General features: G+C 42.9%; 1 protein-coding gene across 1 annotated transcript in view; it reads left to right on the forward strand.

The window, feature by feature from the left end:
- The window catches only part of ITK (IL2 inducible T cell kinase), a 40964-nt gene extending 20446 nt beyond the window's left edge, over window positions 1-20518 (forward strand). The window contains exons 3-17 of the mRNA XM_066614036.1: window positions 1546-1627; window positions 2103-2231; window positions 3866-3906; window positions 4285-4436; window positions 5527-5592; window positions 6527-6581; window positions 7622-7701; window positions 8237-8373; window positions 9052-9126; window positions 10497-10668; window positions 13434-13650; window positions 14468-14532; window positions 15952-16070; window positions 18269-18426; window positions 20325-20518. Coding sequence (XP_066470133.1) covers window positions 1546-1627; window positions 2103-2231; window positions 3866-3906; window positions 4285-4436; window positions 5527-5592; window positions 6527-6581; window positions 7622-7701; window positions 8237-8373; window positions 9052-9126; window positions 10497-10668; window positions 13434-13650; window positions 14468-14532; window positions 15952-16070; window positions 18269-18426; window positions 20325-20396 — 1620 coding nt within the window. The 3' untranslated portion in view covers window positions 20397-20518. The remainder of the gene's footprint in view (window positions 1-1545; window positions 1628-2102; window positions 2232-3865; window positions 3907-4284; window positions 4437-5526; window positions 5593-6526; window positions 6582-7621; window positions 7702-8236; window positions 8374-9051; window positions 9127-10496; window positions 10669-13433; window positions 13651-14467; window positions 14533-15951; window positions 16071-18268; window positions 18427-20324) is intronic.
- The last annotated feature ends 817 nt before the right edge of the window (window positions 20519-21335 follow it).

Below are 21335 nucleotides of genomic sequence, written 5' to 3' on the forward strand. Positions count from 1 at the left end.
GAACATCTGGGACTAAAACTAATATGTTTCATAATTTGAGACTCATCAATGTATCATGCTTTGCCTTCCTCAAATTTTATAGTCAACATTCATTGCTTAATCTCTGGGTTGTTGCTGTCATGAGTTTTAAGTTTTAAAATCATGGAAAAGATTATATTACAAAAATGGCCTCCTGAATTTGGGAAATTCTTCTGTGAGGTACAGGGAGGGGGTCATTCAGGATTGCACAACATCAAGGACCTTCCAAGTCTACTATGACACATTCAGTTGCAAATATGCAAAATGATGGAAAGAGAGATTGATGCAGGAGAAGGAGGAGGAGGGAGGTACTTAACTCTTCCCATGTCTGACACTTTTCCTCTCCATCATCTTCTCTAGACAGGGTTTCAAGTGTTTGTCAGTTAAGTCAGGAAAATCAGTTGGGGTACTGGGTTTGCAGAAGACAAGCAGCAACTGGAGTAAGATTAAACTTCTTCCTCCAGCTGTGGCACAGACGTAGGGAGTGTTTAACTGACTGAAAATCCCCCCCCCCCCAAGTGTATGGTTACCAGATACAGAGTGCCTATGACTTTAGCCATTGTATAGAAGAGGAAATTTTGGCAGGTGCAGCTTTTTAAAGCCTTGCATGATGAGCTGCACCTGCCAATATCCCTGCTGCGATCCCTGCCCATCCCCATGACTAGAAGAAGCAGTATAGCTTTTACACACAAGAAACAATATGCAAATACACCCAATGTACAATTTTGTTCAAGTCATGGAATTTGTTTTGCAATGAATTGAATCATTTTTATACTGCAGAGCAGTGGCATAGCTAGGTCATTTGACACCTGGAGCCATAAATTTTTGTCACCCCCTATGGGAGGGTGACATGGGAGCCCAGGTCTACCCAACAAGGTAGATATGGGCTCCAAGTCTTGATGGGAGGACAGGTCTACCCACCCAGCAAATCTTGGCCACAGAGGCCAAAATTCAACCAGGAGCCCAGGTCTACCCACCTGCTTGACCTGGGCTCTGGAGCTAATGCTCATGCCCCCCCCCCCCCAACACAAATACTAAATCTAACCCTTGTGTCACTCTCCCCAGGGTGTCACCTTGCTAATACCTTATTGGTTCCATGCTGTGACATAATAACAGCTCATTGGCTCTTTGAACAATCAGTCTCATTGGTCTGTTTTGAGTCAAGGAAATTGTACTTTTTGTTACATAAGACAGATGCATTTTGTTTCTGGTTTTTTAACCATAACTTTTGATAGAATTGAGATATTTCACTCTGGTTTTTTCATTGCATTCTGCTGTAAATTATACATTGACTGATATATAACATGATGGTATTATTCCTACAAATCGTGATTTTAGCGATTTTTGGTAATTAGTGGTGTCACACCCCACCCGAAGCTGGCACTCGGTGCAGACCACTCCCACTAGCTATGCCACTGCTGCAGAAAATACACAAAGATTTTGACTTTTAAAAATACATCAGGGCATTGCTATGGCTAACTGCTTGTTGGTCTGGAATTAATACTAATCACGTTTTTCCTTCCATAGGTTGTTCATGACAACTATCTACTTTATGTGTTTGCTCCCAACCAAGCAAGCTGTCAGAGATGGGTGTTGACATTGAAAGAAGGTAACTGATTGGTTAACTAGTAGCCAATCAAAAACTGGCTGCGCCGGCAGTGGGGGGGGGAATAGGATTGGGTCATAAGTCTATTGCTACATTCTCCAAAAGATGTAGAGCACCTCTTACATATTCCATTATTCAGTTACCTTTCCCTTGGAAGCTGAATTGAGCCTTAGCAGAGAAACTATTGTACCACAGCTCTGGGAGCTACCAATGATAGCTCAAACTAAAATCCACTGTGATGAGATGAACCAAGTGTGCAGAGCTGCACGGGGCAGGTAAAACTAAGTTGAAGTCATTCTGCTATCACACCTCCCCCCTCTGATTCCCAACCGTTAGCAATTTCTATTTGGATTGTAATAACATTTCCAGTTATCTGGGTTCACGTAACTGTAAAGACTGTTGGCCAACATTAGGTTGGTATTTGACATGATCCAAATGTACTGATGGTATTTGACATGATCTTAATTTTTCCACTCAGAGACTAGAAGCAACAACAATTTGGTGTCAAAGTATCACCCCAATTTCTGGATAGATGGCAGATGGAGATGTTGTGCTCAGGGAGAAAAGCTGGCAACAGGCTGTGTGGAGTACGTTCCATCTAGGAGTGGTATGAAATTCATTCCAGATGTACTTTTTATCCCTTCTAAATCAGCACTGAAGTGGTTATTTAACCTTGTGACAGATGCTTTCATGAGATACCCAGCAAGGCCCTAGTCACCCCACCTAGTACCTAAAACTCCATTATATCTCTAAAAGGAAGTTAAAAAAAAGTCTGCTTCATCTTTCTTGGTTAAACTTTGACCAAGTCATTTCATTGTGCTCCATCACTTATTCCCTCACAAGGCAGCTACCAATTACAGCAGATAAAGCACAATAACAACATGAAGCCAGTGAAAAAAGACTTTTAAAATTGTCATCCAATTAAAAGGGGGAAGTAGATATCATGAAAAGTCATCAAATGCTGTTAAAAACTCAAGAGTGCAGTCTTTGTCTAGGGACTGTAGGAAAGTAATGATGGCAATTGGGGTTCCATAATCTGGAGACCATCACTGAGAAGGGCCTCTGACAATAGCCTAGTCTCAGAAATTTGAGGCGCCTGAATAAGATCTTCTGACAAACATCTTAGCTGATGCTAAGGGGAGAAGACAGTCTTTTGGTTACCTCAACCCTAAACTATGTAAGGCTTCAAAACCCAAAACTAGACCTCCAAACTGAACCCAGAAATGTACTGGCAACCACGGGAGAACCTTTTTACATAGGCCTAATATGTTTGTTGCCTCATACCATTAGTTTGTCTTCCAAGGGTTCACAGCATTACTGCTAAAACAATGTGTTACCACTCCCACTGGATAGAAAGGAAGTTAGATCTAAAGAAGGATTCTGGCAAATTCTGAGTAAGAAAATTGGATGAAATGACTGCTGGCATAACTCTTTATAATTTTGAAATGGTTATATGAGTCTCAAAAACAAGAGCTGCAAACATACCTTAGATGGGTTCAAGTGAACAGTTGCTGCCTGGTAGCTCCAATCAGACAAAGAGCTGAACATAGCAGCATATAAAGCTTTCTTATAGTGAGCCAGACCATTGGTCCATCATATTCTCTACACTGTCCAGCAGCAGTTCTCCAGGGTTTCAGGTGGGGATTTTTCTCTGCCCTATCTGGAGATGCCAGAGATTGGACCTAGGGCCTCCAGCATGCAAACATGTGCTCTACCACTGAGCTACACTTCTAGCTATGTAGTTAATTGACCATTGTCATGCCACCCCCACTCTCTGCTTCCTCCAGTTTCTGGACCATTGCAGGTGTCATAAAAGGTGCTTCAATGCATAAGTAGAAGCTATGGTAACAAGCCTTCTGTGCTCTGAATGGTGGTTCTGGAACAGAGTGACCTCTCCAGAGCGCGAAGCCTGGGTAAAGTAGGTATGGAGGATAGGCTGTTACCCATGCAGCAAATCCCCTCTCCACGTCGCTGAAATGGTCCAATGGAAAGGCAGAGACCAATACGGTTGGTTCCAGCGGCATCGCAGGAGTTGCCAGAACATGACTGTGTTCAGCCATGAACTGCCTCAGGGACTCCGGCTCCGGATTTTGCCTCAACCATCATATGGTTATTTGACCCACATTTCCAACATTGGAGTGTTCTAATAAGTGAAGTACCAGAATACCTCTTATTTTCCTAGTAGGTTTGAGTCTGCTCTGTTCTAGACCTGTATCATTATTTTCTTCTATTTTCTGGCAGTGTCCAAGAAACCTCTTCCTCCAACTCCAGACAATAACCAGGTGAGTACAAAGTAATAGATCATGTATAGGGAAGAAACAAAACATTTCCAGAATGCAAAGCTTTTAAAATTGGCATCAGCTTTTAAACTCAACATTTTTTTAAAATGACTGCAAATTCGTTTTACACTTTCATTTGTGTAACTCACATTCAAATATTTGCATAAGTGATATACAGTTTTCAAAAGAGCATGCATATATAATGAAATGCAATGTAGGAGTTTGCACATGCACAAAGACACACATATACACACTTCCCCCTCCTCACAGTCTATCTTTAAAAAGGGAGCAGAAATCTAAGACATTGTGTATATGGAAGTATTTGCTGGAATTTACTATGTTTTTTTAATATATCTGATAACACATTTTGCTTTTCTACAGAGCTTATTTCCAGACTTCAAGAAATCCACAGTAATAGCCATTTATGACTATAATGCCCAGAATCCCCAGGAGTTGCCATTACAGTGCAATGAAGAATACTGTATCATTGACAACTCTGAGGTCCACTGGTGGCTGGTTCAGGATAAGAATGGGTAGGTATCTCAGAAAATAGAACCCAATATTTTTGAATGTCAGCCAGTAACTCAGCTAGAAGGGTTCAAAATGGTATGTAGAGTGCAGGCTCCTGAATGTGAGAGTAAGCAGCTCTTCCCACTTGCCCTCAGAGCCAGTCAGGTAGCAACAGCAACACACAGTTGTTGCTGCCTGAATGGCTCCCAAGGGTGAGTGGGAGGAGCTGTTTACTCTCACATTCAGGAGCCTGCACTGCTTAGCATTTTGCACCCCGCTAGCTAAGCTACTGATGTCAGCTTTGTTTTTAATTACAGACTGTACTGAACTTCATAGTGCCACTGAAAACCAGATGCTCAACTGAATACCAGATTCTTTGGTATCTCCTGTGAAACTTTCCCTGGACTAATGTGTAATTCATCTTGATTAAAGATACAGTAGCATGACCCATAATTCTAGTAAAATGATGCCACAAATTCCGGAGGATTAATTCCAGAACACAGTGAGGTTTCCCATTTTTACCTCAAACACCAGACTTCACACTGCATTGAAAATCATTCCTGCAATTTTACTGGGTTTCCTGTGTGGCATGTCAGGTAGCACAGGAAGATGCAAATGATACATTAACTCAGAAATTTCATATATATGCACAAGGCTGGATGTATATAAATTTCATATATATGCACAAGGCTGGATGTAGATGCACATCTCCCTCTGCATGTCTCATCTGGACCTTGCTGAACTGACTAAATGCACCTGTTAAACTCTCATCTTGGGCACCATGTATCACTGTTTTACTGTGACTGATGTTAGGACCTCGGTTGCTCAGAAACCTGGTACCTTGCTCAGAAAAGGCAGCCCTCACAGCTCCCACTTCTGCCCTACAAATGAAGGACCAGTGTGCACTCAGTGCATGTCAATTATGAGAACAGGATTCATTCATACTGTGGATCCTATCCATGGTGACAGACTTTGGGGAAAAAAGACTACTACTACCAAAAATGCACAATACTAACTGAAAGTTAACAGGTATTCATATGTATTAAAATCAACTACAGTTTTCCTGAGAAATGGCAATATTTTTAATGTACTAATATTATCTTATTTTTAAAGGCATGAAGGCTATGTCCCAAGCAGCTATGTGGTAGAAAAATCTCCAGATAATCTGCTAATATATGAGTAAGACACCTTTTGTTTTCTTGGCTATTACTGCCAAAACCCCGAGCTTGATGCGCTATCATTGAATTAAGTAACTTTTACCAAGACAACCATGTGAAAGAGAAAATAGGTTCTGCTTTGGAGAAAACGGAAGTAAACCGATAATCAGCTTTGCTAAACTCATGCCAAATTCTTAACTGGGTAGTAGCAGAAAACTATTCAAGAACCACTTCATGTGATTGTCTTTCATTGGGGATAATATAGCAAAGTAGTGAAAATCCAAGGTCATTTTTCATCTGCAAAACTTAGTCACAGCCAATGGAGCCTTCATATGTATTGAATATTCAGAATCCTATTTGATTTTTTAAGGCAAGAGTAATTCTCTATATATTCCAACCAAATTAACATTCAGGACTGGTCTTAGGGGTAGGACCATTTCATGCTTGCTATCCATTAACTTAACAATTCAGAATAAGAAAGTACAGAAGCATACTTATGTACTTTTGTTTTATGAACGAAATTTTTCAGCCCCAACCTCTGGTTTGCAACCAGTGCTGCTGAGTAGCTGCTCAGGAGAATTTCAGTAGGCTCCATGTGAAACTGATAGCAGTGGAGTGAATCTGACAAAGTCTGGGTTTAAACCAACAATGCTGACAGCTCCCAAGGAAATCTAACAGTCTGGAGAGCAAAACTAACAACATCTAAAGCATCTGGAGTGAAAGTGACAGTGACAGAGATGTGGGCATTACTGTACTTATAACAAAAAGAAAGTACAAACAGTTCCCTGAATCCTAAAGCATTCATAACTACTTCTGTAATGTAGAATATAGGCAGTAGTAAATACTTCTGTAAAGATTCTGTATGTGACAGTTCTTATAAATGTAAAGCCAGGGGATAAAAACCAAAACTGTACATGCTAACAACATCAAATGCCAAGATAGTTTGCTTATTGCAGGTGGTACAACAAGAGTATCAGCAGAAGCAAGGCAGAAGCACTGCTGAAGGAAGAGGTAAGGTGATGGCCTTGCTTAATTTGCTTGAACAGGATTTTTTTTCTGCTTTTGTTATTCTTGGAAAATCCATCTTAGCATAGAATCCAATGCATGCCTATTCAGAAGTAAGCCCAATTTAGTTCAGTGAGACTTATAACCAGCTAAGCATGTTCAGGATAATAACCTTACTACCTGTCCCTTACCACTGGTGCCAATGCAGCCGTATCAGTGGAGTGCATGCTCCCCCAATGGTGGACCTCAAGGTAAGGGTGTGATCAGGAGTCCTGCCAGTGATAAATAAAAATATTTTTAACTTACCTTTTCATACCCTCCTGATGGCCTTTGGGTCTCATCAGATCCCTTAGAAATAGTCAGTCCAAGGAGAGAAAAGAGCAAGGGGCAGGTTGAAAAAGGGGATAGGATCTGGAGTGCACCTTTGCTAAAGAGATCTTCCCTCTCTGACCTGCTCCCTGCCTTCCCTGCCCCAAAATGCCCCCTGGTTCCTCCCAGTCCCCACTACCTTACCAATGCCTGTAGAGTGGAGCCTCCTGAAGCTACTGCCAATTATGCACTCTGAGGATATGATGTTTCTGAGATTTGTACCGCTAATATTTTCTCCTCTTTTTAAATGAAGTACACCATACAGCTATTTGGAAATTCAGAAGTGCATTGATTAATTTATAACATGTATGTAAGCAAAAGTAAAGTGATTTCGGCCAAATCCTAACCAACTTTCCTGCACTGACATAACTATGCCAATGGGGCATGTGCTGCATTCTGCTGTTGGGTGGCAGTCACAGAGGCCTTCTCAAGGTAAGGAAATTTTTTTCCTTACTTTGAAGCTGCATTGCCCTTACCTCAGCACTGGAAAGTTGGTTAAGATTGCACCCTTAGTTTTCAGACTTTAGGCATATTCTTTATACAAACCTTGGTTGCAATCCTATACACCCTTTCCTGATAGTAACTCCCACTGAACTTACTCCTGCATGAACATCCATAGATTTGTGCTATTAGTCTATGAGTTCATTTCCACTCACTTTATGCCCTTCTCATATCAGGGCAAGGAAGGAGCCTTCATGGTAAGAGACTCAAGACAAACTGGAACATATACAGTCTCTGTTTTCACAAGAGGTTTGAGGTAAGTCAAGTCTTATGTGTACTGATTCAATTATTTGAGGTTAAATGGGACATGTATGGTAGGCTTTTGTACTCTTCCTCCTTGCCCTCAAAACATGCAGCTTAATTGTAAATCATTAAAAAACTAAGACTTAAGATAGAGTTGCATTTTTATTTTCATAAAGTACAAAAGAAAACTATTCATGCAGAATGTTGTTCAGTCTAAAAATACTTCAGTTTGTTTGCTTGACACACTGGCAAAATATACTATAGACATGTATTTGCAAATGTGATTGAGCAAAAGTCACATCATTTTAATTGGGCTGCAGTCCTTACACCGCAAAATTCAAATCCAAGTAAACACATTTAAGGTATTTCTGATAACAGTTCAAAGCAAAACAATGGAGGCGGTCAAATGCTTTTGACCAATTAACTATTTCAGAAGTGTTAAATGTTTAATTGATGCTTGGTTGTTTTCTACTCAGTCTGTCTTGCCTTAGAGGACAACCTTTATCTACCTCAACATTATTTTGAATGAAAGCATTTTATCTTCTTAGCAATGAGAGCAACCCAGTTATAAAGCACTATCACATCAAAGAGACAAATGACAGCCCTAAGAAGTACTACGTGGCAGAGAAGCATGTTTTTGATTGTATCCCACAACTGATCAACTATCACCAGCACAATGCAGCGGGTAAGTGCAGGCCTGCCTGTTCCAGCGCACGTTACGATTGCGCTATAAAACAATAAGATCAAAAAGAGAATCAAAGTTATCAATATAAGACCGGCAGAGCACCATAGAATACTGGCATAAATTCAGGTTGATGGATATGTTACCTACGTAATTTCACATTTTGTGGCTCCATGAGCTTCATTAGGAATTCAGACAAGTTGGAAAACAGGTAACTGAAGTTTAACTAATGGCACTTCTATTGTATTAGACACAGACAAAAAATGAGGATGGTTATTTCAAATCAGTATGTGAATATTTTTCACATTTATGTTCTGCCCTTCCTCCAAGGAGCCAGGGACGGGGTACATGGCTCCCTCCTTTGCCTTTTATCTTCACAACAACCCTGTGAGGTAGGCCAAACTGAGAGATAATGACTGACCTAAGGTCACCTAGTGAACTTCATGGCAAAACAGGAATTTGAACCTGGGTCTTCCTCGTCCAACTCCAACACCCTAGCAATTGCAACACAACAAGGTGCTAACCTATCTCCGTGGTCCATGTGCTCCATGGTCTGTAGACTTTCTGGCCTGTCTCTTCTGTGAACATTCCTACGTAGGAAAGTAGGAATGATGCTTCTCCAGGCATCGGCACTCTTCTGCTTCTTTCTCTTAGCCTTATATATTGCTCTCTGTATTATAGGTCTTGTAACTCGTTTGCGGTATGCTGTTTGCTCCTGGAGAGAAAAGGCCCCTGTTACTGCTGGGCTAAGCTATGGTAAGTACCACACTGATGACATTGATTTGATGCATTTAGTCTTCAGGTACATCAATCTTCTTTGGTATAATGGGCCAAATTGGGGAGTGAATCAGTTACATCTTCCATTGATGTGTTCCCACAGAATTTATGACATGTGACAGCAGCAGATATATTTGATTAAACTCAGCCCTGCTTCAGTCATGTATAATGTAGAGAGGTGGGGGATCCAGTTTTTCAAGCAATAGGGGTGTCTGCCACTAGCCTTTCCATGGTTCCGCACTTCAGGTGCTTTTCTGACTGCTGGGCTCACTTCCAGGGTTGGAACTGACACCATTTTAAAGGCTGCCCAGAGGTTAGCTGCAAATGAAGAGTTTATCACCCATTCAGGTGTTCTTTTTACTCCAAAACTCAGACCCACACACCCATCCTGTTTTATTATGGGTGTGGGTGGAAAAGGGGGACTTGAACCCTGGCTGCAGGGATTTTTATCAGGTCCTTGCTTTTACCCCTTTTTTGCTGATGCTATTGTGGCTCCTGCAAGGGTGGGGCTGGATAGGCACCCTTGTATCATGTCATGTTTTGTGTGTGTGTGGTGTCCTTGAGGCACCTCCCCATGGTTAACAGAGGTGCTTGTTGTTGTGCTGTTCGTCCCAGCAGTGGCCAGCAGCAGTGGCATAGCTAAGGGTCAATTGCCCTGGGCACCATGTCTGGGGGACATCAGGGGTACCTTCTGAGGCCTGGAGAGGTTGCGTATGCCCCCCAAGCCTTGAAGGCCTTACAAGACCTGCCAGAAGCCTTAGAAACACAATTCTAGTTTTTGCTAAAGACAGAAATGCTTGCGGAGGAGAGGTGTTAAAATTTTTTTTGCCCTGGGTTCCAGATGGCATAGCTATACCTTTGGCTGACAGGAGGGAATTCCCCAGGGTTGGTCACTCGTTGGTCCTGCACCTGCCGTCACCCCTTGGTCTGTTGACCTGGTAGCTCTTCTCTGGCCACTGTTGTTGGGTCTGGGTAGATACAGTGATTGGCTCCTTGCTAAGTCCACCAATGTCACATGCACATCATGTTGATGTCATACCAATGATGTGCCAGTGTCAGGATGCTGCTCTGTGGGTGATGGGCTGTGTCAGAGTTTCCACAAATGTTGTCAGCATTACTGGGCAGGGCTGTGCCAGTGACACTGGAAGGGCAAGACTGGCGTGCCATTGCCTGGACAGCTTAGGATATGATGGACATTGTACTGGCATCTGTGGAATGTCTGTGAGGCATCCGAATTGGATTATGCATGCATACACCTATAGAAATAGCCTAGGGATTGTGTAAAAGATAGTTCTGATCTTTTTCTGTCAAAAAGCAACGAGCAAGGTTTTTTTTCTGTCCTTTCCTAGGAAAATGGATGATAAATCCTCAGGAATTGACATTTGAGCATGAAATTGGCTGTGGTGCATTTGGGGTGGTGCATCTTGGCTACTGGCTTCAGCGGATGAAAGTGGCAATAAAGACCGTTCGCACAGGAGCAATGTCAGAAGAGGACTTTATTGAGGAGGCCCAAGTCATGATGTAAGCAGCATAAAAACCTGCTAAGGTCCACAATGCTTATCTACAGCAAAACTGGGTGAATGATGTTTGCATAGCGTTTAGGTGCCTTTTTCTTATGTTGTGAGTGCTTTGGTAAAACTTATATTGCTAGAAGAGTAGTTGTCAATGGACTTACATTTTCTTTATTATATGTTTGCATTAATATTAACAAAGATGTGATGCTTGAATTGGAGAATGCAGAGTTTCAGCTGGCAAAAAACTTCCTTTTTAGCACTATTCATGGTCAAGTGGTCTACAGCCAGCAGATACTATAACAACTTAACCTCTGACTGTTTTTGCTGGCTTTTTTTTTCTTTGGAACACTAAGAATCTTTGCATTCATTTTAAAACTTTCTGATTTTAGTTGTCATAGGGCGCAATCCTTAAAATGAATTGGGCTGGCGCAAGTTCCTTGCACCGGCCCAGGACGTTTGCACATTTGTGCCTCCTCAGGAGTAAGCCGTGTTGGTGCATGGAGGTGGGCCGACACACAGAGGCTGAATCCAGCCTCCGCACCGGCTTCCTCCACGCAGGTTGCGTCGGCCCAGGTGGGCCAATGCAAGGAGCAAAGGTAGGCGGGGGAAGGCGGGGGAGAGGCAGAAGGGAGGCATTCGTTGGCAGGGGGGAGGGCAGGCAGTGGGTGGCCCCAGGGGCAGGCGGGTGGGGAGAGGTAGGTGGGGCTGGAATCTGGCAGTTATGCTGGATCCCAACCCCTGTTCCCGGGGAGAATGGAGCAGCTTCAAGCCGCTTCACTCTCCTTGAACTTGTGCCATCTCAGGAGGTGGCACAAGTCTTAGGAGACGCATTGGGGCAAGGGCGCCTTAACCAGGGGTAAGGGGAAAAGTTTCCCCTTGCCTCTGGCTAAGCCACCTTGTGCCCCTATCCTGTGCTGGATACAGCACAAGCCTCTTAGCTTGTCTGTTCCAGCGCAGGGTAGAATTGCACCCATAGTTGAAAAGGAACACTAGAAAATGTGACATCAGCCTTTCCTACAAGATTGAAAACCAGAAAGAGATGATCAGTTATTTTCAATGAATGTAAAGATCCTTTGTTGCCCTAGATCAGGGATTCTTACAGCTCAGTTCTATACTGCCCTGGTGCTGCGCAGTACAGCAGTGCTGAAAAGGCCAGAGCAGCCACCAGAGGACTTCTTGGGGTAAGGGAACCTTGGAGACCTGTGTCGGGCTATGCAGCTAGGGGGGGATAGGATTTGGCAGCAGTATCTGCCACCAATCCCACCCCCCTTCTGAACCCAATCTGCCCTCCAGCCTGCTTCCTCTGCCCAGTTTTGCTCACCCCGTTCTCTGCCAGGAAAAGTTTTCCTACCACCCAGCAGGGACACTTACTGGCCAACGCTCATCTTCTGCATTCTGCCAGTGCAGAGGCCCAGCACCGAGTGGCATGGGCCTCTCTGCCAGCACTTCGTGTCTCCTGGCAGTAGCAAAGTGACTTATGGCACTTTTGCAACACCCACTGCCAGTGCTGGGGCTGCAGTGCCCAGGGTGGGCAACATAGGATTGGGCCCTTAATCTGTGGAGCCTGTATCCCAAGGAAGTTCAGGAAGGTGCATGAGATTCTTCCAGAATTAAGAAAAATGTTTTACCTTATTAAAAAAAATTTAAAAAATAGGCTAGGACTGGTGGTTTTTTTTGTTTGTTTTGTTTTTTTAAGTTTTCTACTACTGATGGGCCAAAACATGCCAATAATATATTTCAGTATTGGTTGCAATATTTTTTTTTTACTTTTCTTGTGGTTTATTTTTATGACTTTACATTCTATAAGCCAAACAATATTTTTTAAATGAAATTTAATGTTGGTTTTTGAAGTTCCACTTTTTGCCCAGTATGTTCAATGCAGTTTCAGGAAAATAGCAAGTAATAATAATAATGGAAATTAAATAAACAAAAAAAAAATTTGGGAGGCGTGTATGTGAGCAGTTTAATTTCCCCTGGGGGGTGCATAAAAGGCATGAAAGGCTGAGAACCTCTGTCCTAGGTGGTTAAATATTACAAGTGATTTCATCAAATATCCAGCTTAGCTGTGAAATTCTTGTTCATGCTAAGTGTCCACAGTGGCCCCTGATGCTAATTATGTCCCTCCTTAAAAATGAAAAGCTAAATAAGGATTGTCTGTTAATAAGCTAAATAAGGCTTGTGTGATAATTGATCCTCTTGTAACTGATGTGAACCTCGTAGGAGGTACACTGGTTAAAAATTGAAATCATTCTATTTGTGTAGCCACTTCACAATCACTTCACTTCACAATCAAGATGTTGTGTAGTTATAGTATCTCCTTTCAGAGTGACTCAGACATGCTTAGGTCATATATTTTACTAGATAAGATTTACTGAGGAAAATATAAAGTATTTGTTTTACACCAAGTACTTCATCCAAAGAGAAGAGTAAGAATGGTGTAAATGTAACATACGGAACGGAATTAATGACAATAACTTCGGAGAACTCAGATACAATGAATAATTCCCCAGTTGTTCCTAGGAAGGAATTGGCTGAATTACAATTCAATAAGGGAATTTGTTACTTTAGGGAAAAATATATTATTAGATTAGGTTTGTTTATCCAAGCAGTGGATAACTGATTTCTCCACTCTTGAGTTCTATATCATTCTTGTTTCTGACTTTCTTTTTATGGTCTTGCTCCTTCCTTAAATTGTTCCTGGTTATGTCCACATATCATCTTCTCCAAAAGAATGTCCATGACAGCAGTGATTTCTCCTTCTTGTATTTACAGGAAACTGTCTCACCCCAAATTAGTCCAGTTGCATGGAGTATGCATGCAGCAAGCTCCCATGTGCCTGGTGTTTGAGTTCATGGAACATGGCTGCTTGTCTGAATACCTGTACAGGCAGCGTGGCTGCTTCTCAAAGGAAGACCTCCTGGGAATGTGCCAAGATGTGTGTGAAGGAATGGCTTATCTGGAGCAAGCCTCTGTCATCCACAGAGACCTGGTATGTCTGGGTCATGTCTTTGTCTCTTTTATCTCTTGGAAATAAGTCAGCAGCTCTTAAAATAGGAAGAAAGGGAAATTATCACCACATAATGAGTAAAGCTGCACCAAATGTTCTTCCATTTCAATTTTGGGCCCAATTTTGAGGAGTGGAGAAAGAGTTGAAATATTTCTTGAAAAAACCATTTAGTTGTGAGAATATTCGCTTCCACTGCATCTCACAGGGGATTTTCGGCTGCCGGAATTCTCTTCAGGGTAAGGTGACATTTGTCCCCTTGTCTTCGGGTAAGCCCCAGCAACCGCTATGAGGCAACTCACTCACTAGCACAAGTCTGCATTGCTCTGTGCAGCCAGATCAGGCTGGGGAAGGAGCTTGGGATTTGGCATGTGCCACAGCTGCTGATCCCACCCCCTCTGGAGCCTGATCTGCCCTCTTTTCTGCTCCGTCACTGTCAGATTCTGCCCACTCCCTCCCCTGTTCCACCTATCTTCACCCCATTCAACTCCCTTCCTGCCTCACTGCAACACCCTGCACAGGCTTACCTGCGCTGGTGGGTGTTTGTGGGCCCGCTGGCACATGGAAGGCCATTGTGGCCTCCCTGCCAGTGGGTCCACTGTGCTCATTGGCAGAGGCTGCTTTACAACAGCTGTAAGGCAGCTTCCACCAGTGCAATGCTAGTTATGCTCATAGGGGAGGGTGATAGAAGTGGGCCGGAAAAAAAGGAGGTCCAATTTTCAACTCTACCAAAATGTTCCTTGTAAACAATGATTAATTTAAGTCAGCTGCTAATAACCATCCTTTTGTCCCTTCTTCATAGGCTGCTCGGAATTGTTTGGTTGGAGAATTTCAAATTGTCAAAGTATCTGATTTTGGAATGTCACGGTAATTTGCAGCTCATATGCCTAACTAATCATTTGCCTGACTAGTGGAACGTTGCTGATGTTGTTCCCTCTATTTGAAGAGCATCCAACACCAAGCACATTATGGTGGCTAAACCTATAATGTCCTGGAGCTCATCTCTGCTTCATTTTTGCTGAAACTTCCTCTCACTCTTCCCTTTCCTTTGTTATGGCTGGAGAGAGACAATTGTTTCTAAGGGCTGAAGATGGTTTGACAGAGGCATCATTTCTCATGGCTTATGCAGTGATTTTTATTTTTTTTTTGCCTTGCTCTCATATGTAGCCAAACAGGTTTTTGAAGCATTATCAGTGGAAAGCCTATACATGTTTACTCAGAAGTAGACCCCGCTATGTTCAATGGAGCTTACTCTCAAGTAAAAGTGTATGGAAGTGTAGCATATGAAAATCTATAAAAGCTGTAAGCAATGTTACTAGCAGTGCTTTTTAAACATCTGTAATTGAATTTTTGGAGCTACATTAGTTTGGAGCAGTCAGGGCTCCATTAGATCAATGGGGGGGGTGTTAATTAGCTTATAAAAAGTGTGGCCTGTGGATCTGAGGCCTTGTCATCAGTCCCATAAATAGGCATATTACTGGCCTGGTCCCTGCTTTCCTGGTAGGCCATCAGCACCAAGTATACATGTATATATGAGTGTCTCCTACATGCTTTGAAAGGATGGGAAATAAAAGATTGGGCAAGCAACAGCACACCACAGGTAATCGCATCACTTTCTCCTCTCTGAAAAAACTCCTATGTAAACCACTCACCTGTCTATTTCATCTACTGTTTTGTAAACATCCTGTCATCAATCGCTGCCCAGATATGTTTCAACTGTACTCTTTAGCTCAGGGTTCTCAAACGTTCCCCCGCTGCAACCCACTTGTTCTGTAGCAGAGGGTACTGCAACCTGCCTCCTTCTCTAACGCTGGGCCACCGCAGACCTCTGGAAGCAACTGGAAGTAACTTTCACGAACCCAGAAGTAAACCAGAAGTTACTTTCCAGCTGCTTCTGGAGGCCTGCAGAGGCTTTCTGAGGCCTATGGAGGCCCAGTGCTGCCTCCAATAGCATCTGGAGGGCTCCAATTTGAAGCCAACTGGATGCAGGAGTGGGTTGGAGGACCCAGCAAGTGTGCTTAGGACTGCACCCTTAGTCTTACTTCTTATCTTGAGGACAGGCATCTTACTCTCGTTACAGCAGTGTTAGTGGTTCATGGATATGAGCCAGTTCACATTGAGACATCATAGCATTAGGCACACGAAAACCGAAACCGATACTTGCAGTGCATGTGCAAGTTATATTTGCCACTGAGTTACGTTTTCCCATGTTTAATGGTGTCGTTGTAGTGTGAAATTGAAATGACTGCAAGGGTTTGCGACTCTAAGCATGTTGGTCTGTTCTAGATATGTCCTTGATGATCAGTACACCAGCTCTATGGGCACCAAATTCCCCATCAAGTGGTCAGCACCAGAGGTTTTCTCCTATAGCCGATATAGCACCAAATCTGATGTCTGGGCATTTGGTAAGAGCTTTTAACAAGGACATTCCCATCGACATAACTGCTTTGAGTTCTTAGTCTTGAAAAACGTTCCTTAATCATGTCCAGCTAAGATGCCCCAGCCTGTGTCCCACATCCCCATTTCTGTGAGAAGATTTACAACCATATTCAAAGTTGTTGTTTTTTTTTTTAATGTAAAGTACTTGAAGCTGTATTTGGTTTACCATTTCCTATAGACAGGAAGAAATGTGCAGATGCCAGCATAGTCTGTGACTTATGATTGCCACTCCACAGAGCATAGTTTACACAAGGGGATTCCTCTGTCATGTCACGGCATCATGCTTCAGAGACCATTTCTGCTTTGCTGTTCTCCACTCTTTTCATATTCCCCAGTACATTATTAAACCAGCTTAAGGCCAACTTACACATTACTCTAAACATGTAATGTGGCCCAGGGTATGTGTGTTCATGTGTGTGTTTCTAAATAACAGTCTGTGAGGTGGGGAAGATGAAACAGAGTGGAACTGGGGTAAGGGGCCTTAGGACTTTGCCTCTCCTACATTTCTGCTTCCTATCGTGCCCCCTCAAGAATGCTGTCAAGAAAAAATAAAGAGAAAAAAAGCTTATATTGGCTTTCAGTGGAAGCATTTTTTCTCTATATGTAAAGGGCATGCTTGGGGAGGAGGGCATGAGCAAGACTGAAAACATAGTGAGGATCAAGTTCTATAGTCCCAACTCCCCATTGCAATTTCACTCTGTTTTGTGCCCCCTCCCACTGCTATTTTTAAAAAATGAAAACACCTACTAGGCTGGGTTACTTGTTTAGAGTAACATGTAACTAAGTCCTTATTGTGACCAGGGTCAAAGCACCCTGGTCATAAGAGCTCGTTTGAACCGATGAGTGAGCATCTCAAGGACTGTTCTTTCCACAATGAAGCATTCTAGAAAGAACATATAGAACATTCTAAAGGTTAATTTAGAATTTAATTATTCTAAAGGTATAGAATAATTATATAAAGGTATCTCACTGTCTGAGTGCCAGCATTACTGAGCAGAAATGAACATGGCATTGACCTACAGTTAGGGTAACTCTTTCCTTTGCATACAGGTATCTAAACTTCAGTCAAAGAAAAATATTTGTTTTGGCTGAGCTGCAATGAAACATTGCCATTTCCCTAACTTGGTTTGAAAAACAATCTGGGGTTTTGTTTCCAATAATATGAAACAACAAAATTGAGATGGAGATTCTCAGCAAAATTGAGAATGTTTTGCTTCTGTCTGTTTTTCATCCAGAAAAAGTAACATCAAAAATATTCCGCACCCCTCCTGAAGGCAGATAGCATGCAAATCAGATTGTCAGTGGAAAATAACACAAAGAGACAGACAGCCTAAATAAATCACATGAGATTGTTGTGGCAAGTCAGTGGTAAAGTTCACAAAATGTTCCAGCTTAGTAGCTGTAGCAGCAGCAGTACTAACAATACTAATGGACAGACGGAGGTAAACATATAATGTACTGACAGAGTACTCATTTAGGGTGCAATCCTACCCTGTGCTGGAACAGGCAAGCCAAGAGGTTTGCACTGTATCCAGCGCAGGATAGGGCCCCAAAGCGGCTCAGCCAGAGGCAAGGGGAACTTTTCTCCTTACCTCTGGGTAAAGCACGCTGGCCCCTATGGATCTCCTCAGACTTGCGCCACCTTCTGAGGTGGCACAAGTCCAAGGAGAGCAGAGCAGCTTCAAGCCACTCTGATCTCCCCAGGAATGAGGGTTGGGATCCGGCATAACTGCCGGATCCCAGCCCTGCCTCCTGCTCCCCACCTGCCCACCCCCAGAGCAACCCACTGCCCACCCTCCCCCCGCCCAGGAATGCCTCCCTGCCACCCACCCCAGAGCCTTGCGTCAGCCTGGTCGGGATGACACAAGGCTCACGGAATAAGCAGCCTGGAGGCTGGATTCAGCCTCTGTGTGCCGGCGCACCTTTGTGCACCGGCATGGCTTACTCCTGAGGAGGTGCAAACGTGCTTTACGGCATATTTGCGACCCTCCTGAGCTGGCGCAAAGGACTTGCGCCGGCCCATGGGTTCCTCTGGCTTGCGCCCTTAGTCTTATTTAGATAAGGAGCAGGAAAATGTCTATGGAAGAAAGATGAACTGGGGACAATAAGGTGGCTTTGGTGCCATATTGTTTTTAGAAATTATATGTTGCTTGCTTTGTTTCAGGGGTGCTGATGTGGGAGGTATTCAGTGAGGGCAAAATACCTTATGAAAACCGAAGCAATGCTGAAGTGGTGGAAGAAATCAATGCTGGTCTCCGTTTGTATAAACCCAGACTGGCCTCCAGTACCATCTACAAGCTGATGAGACTTTGCTGGAGTGAGGTCAGTGCTGAAACAGGTGCAACTTCTCTCATGTGAAAAGTGGATTACAGCACAATCCCAGCCAGGGTAGTGCTGGCAGAATAAGTGTATGCACTGTCACAAAGCACGTTATACACACATGTGCCGTGAACCATGTTATGACAGCACAGGCGATTGTGCCACTGGTGGGAATACCTATATTGCCAGTACAGGGCTTGTGCATGCCAGAACAGGTAGGTCCCATGTGGGAGAGCAGAGAGAAAGAGGGTGGAACAGGCTGGGGAGAGGGTGTAATGGGATGGGGACAGGGAGATAAGGGCAGATAAGGCCCTGGAGGGGGGCAGGATTGACACGGCCTGCTTCTGCCGTATCCTGGCCCCCTTCCCAAGCCTGCTTCCTCAACCTCAGGCTGCTTGGAGTTGTTCAGAGGGCCTTTCTTCCCTCACTGGATACACGGGGGGGGGGGCGTTCTAGCTGTGCTGTATCGCAGCACGAAAAGTTAGTTGGATTGGGCTGTTAGAAAGCTAACTCATAAAAGGGGCTTCAAAACAGCATTGATTGTGGGGGGGGGGGGATTGTAGGAAGATAGTTAACCCCAAACTTAAAACATATTTCAGTATTTTACAGAAGAACCATGTATAAAATATAGGATTTTTAATTTGTCAAGTGTTCTAATATTTGAACAAACATCTACATAAATGATTGTGCACAAGATATCATTTTCATTTATACTTAATCTGAAAGGATTTCAGACTAAATTAGTGTAATCCTGAAGATTTAGGAGCTGAACCAGTGCCAGATTTTGCTGGTCTCTGGTACTGTACCCTCATATGCTGGGTGCCATCCCCCCATACCATCCTCCCATTGTGTGCCATTTCCCAGCTTACTGTACCTCATTGCCTGCCCACTCAACTTACTGATCTGCATCTGTGTCAGTAGCTCCTTCCACTCAGAAAGTAGGAGGAGTCGCCACTGACACTTCCAAGTCAATCAGTGGCAGTTTTCCCCCTTCCCACCTTTCTCAATAGGCTTTCTCAAAGCACTTGGTTAAATAACAAAGGTCTTTTCACTCTTTCTAGAACAGGGGTGTCAGACATAAGGCCCACGGGCTGAATGAGGCTCCTGGAAGCAATTTATCTGGTCCCTGTTATAACTTGGCTCTCCCAGCTTGATAATTGCAGCTTGATAATCAGCTCTCCCATATCATGAAAATGCTATCAAAATTTACCCATTTTCTTGTATGCCATTTGCGGCTAAGGAGTTTCTATATGAGAACAAAATGCTTATTTCTGGCCAATGCCTCATGGTTTCACTTCCTGCTTAATGATGTCACTTCTGGCTCTCAGCAGCCATCACGAATGTTAACTTTGACCCTTTATAGGAAACAAGTTTGACACCCCGTTCTAGAACTTACACTATTATTTTAGACAAGATATGTTACTATGACAAGCCTGGCCTATCTTTTCTCCATGAATAATCTTTATTCTGGAGGGGCTGCCATATATCCTAATTAATGTTTAAGCTATTTAAAGAAAAATGTTTTTAATCATTCTCCAGAATAGATTAAATGTTGTCTCGTAATATGGGGGACCACACTCAGAGGAAACCTTCCTCACAGCTTTCCTATCTCATGGTGATTTCTCTCGTCATATTCTTCACCCAGACATTTCTAAGTGGAAAGAGACTTTATTTGCTATCAGAAGAAAAAAAAAAGTGAGCTAATTTCTTGGCAACAGAAGTCTGAGCTGGCTTGTGTCATATATGAGCAGCAGGCTATTGTCTTTATCATCATGCAATACTTACAAAACACCTACAATATACTATTTTTAGTCTGTTTCAGGAGGTTTTCAGTATTGCTTTTGTTATTTCTTTTGATCTTCACAAAGTAGTATTTTTATGTTTTTTCTTTTCTCTTTCAGAAGCCAGAGGACAGACCTCCCTTCTCTACTCTGCAGTACCACCTCAATGAAATATCTGAATGTGATCTTTAGCTGAGGACTGAAGGAACCTATTAAGTTTCTGGAACCAACAATACACACACACAAAAATGACCTTGCTTTTACATGCATTGCTCAGATGTTTCCATCATGCATATATTCTAGAGGTAGACAGCTGGGACAGAAGGACTGTTAGCTCTAAGCTCTGGGAGTACTAGTACTTGTCATCTTCAACATTTAGATAATGTTCTAATAGAGTATGAAGTGTCCTGTATGAAATCCTCAGTAGATTAAATACTCAACAGAGCTTGCTGATGGGAAATTAAGTGATAAAATAGTTGCTTGAAAAGATACACCTATCTTTTTGCGTATGAAGAATTGACTGACCATTTTGACTCAGATCTAATGACAAACCATGGTTAGTCATTATGAGCTGCAATGATCCTGAGGTTTCATGTTCTGCCTCTTGCTCACAAGAGCATGAGAATTGAAGCTTACGTGCATGGTTTGCAGTAGTTCACTGTTTCATCTGAATGTGGGAAACTACAGTTAGGCAAAACATAGTTTTTTCCATTATCAAAACTTCTAATCTCCTCCATTATCTGTGTGAATAAAAGGGAATAGGAAGATGAAGCACACAAGCCCAAAGCTTGTCTTTGTTCATGATAAACTATGGTTTGTTATTATATCTGCACCAGGCCTCTCTATTTACACAGCCTGGAAAACTGAATAAAGAATTCCAGTGTGGTCCCAGAATCTTGGCCAGAGAGCTCCTGTCATTACACTTAAACCAGAAAGTATGGACAGTAGGAAAGATAATACTAAGGATGCTAAGAAAGCAATCCCAACCTCACGTTGGATCAGTGCAAGTCGGCCCAATGCGTATGCCAGCCTATGAGTGCCAGTCTATGAGTGTTGCAGATGCGCCATAAAGTATATGTGCAATGTCTCATGAGCCAGCCAGGCCAGTGCAAGGATGTATGTTGGCCTCCT

The sequence above is a fragment of the Tiliqua scincoides genome, chromosome 2 (assembly GCF_035046505.1).
Source record: "Tiliqua scincoides isolate rTilSci1 chromosome 2, rTilSci1.hap2, whole genome shotgun sequence".
In the NCBI taxonomy this organism is placed as follows: Eukaryota; Metazoa; Chordata; class Lepidosauria; order Squamata; family Scincidae; genus Tiliqua; species Tiliqua scincoides.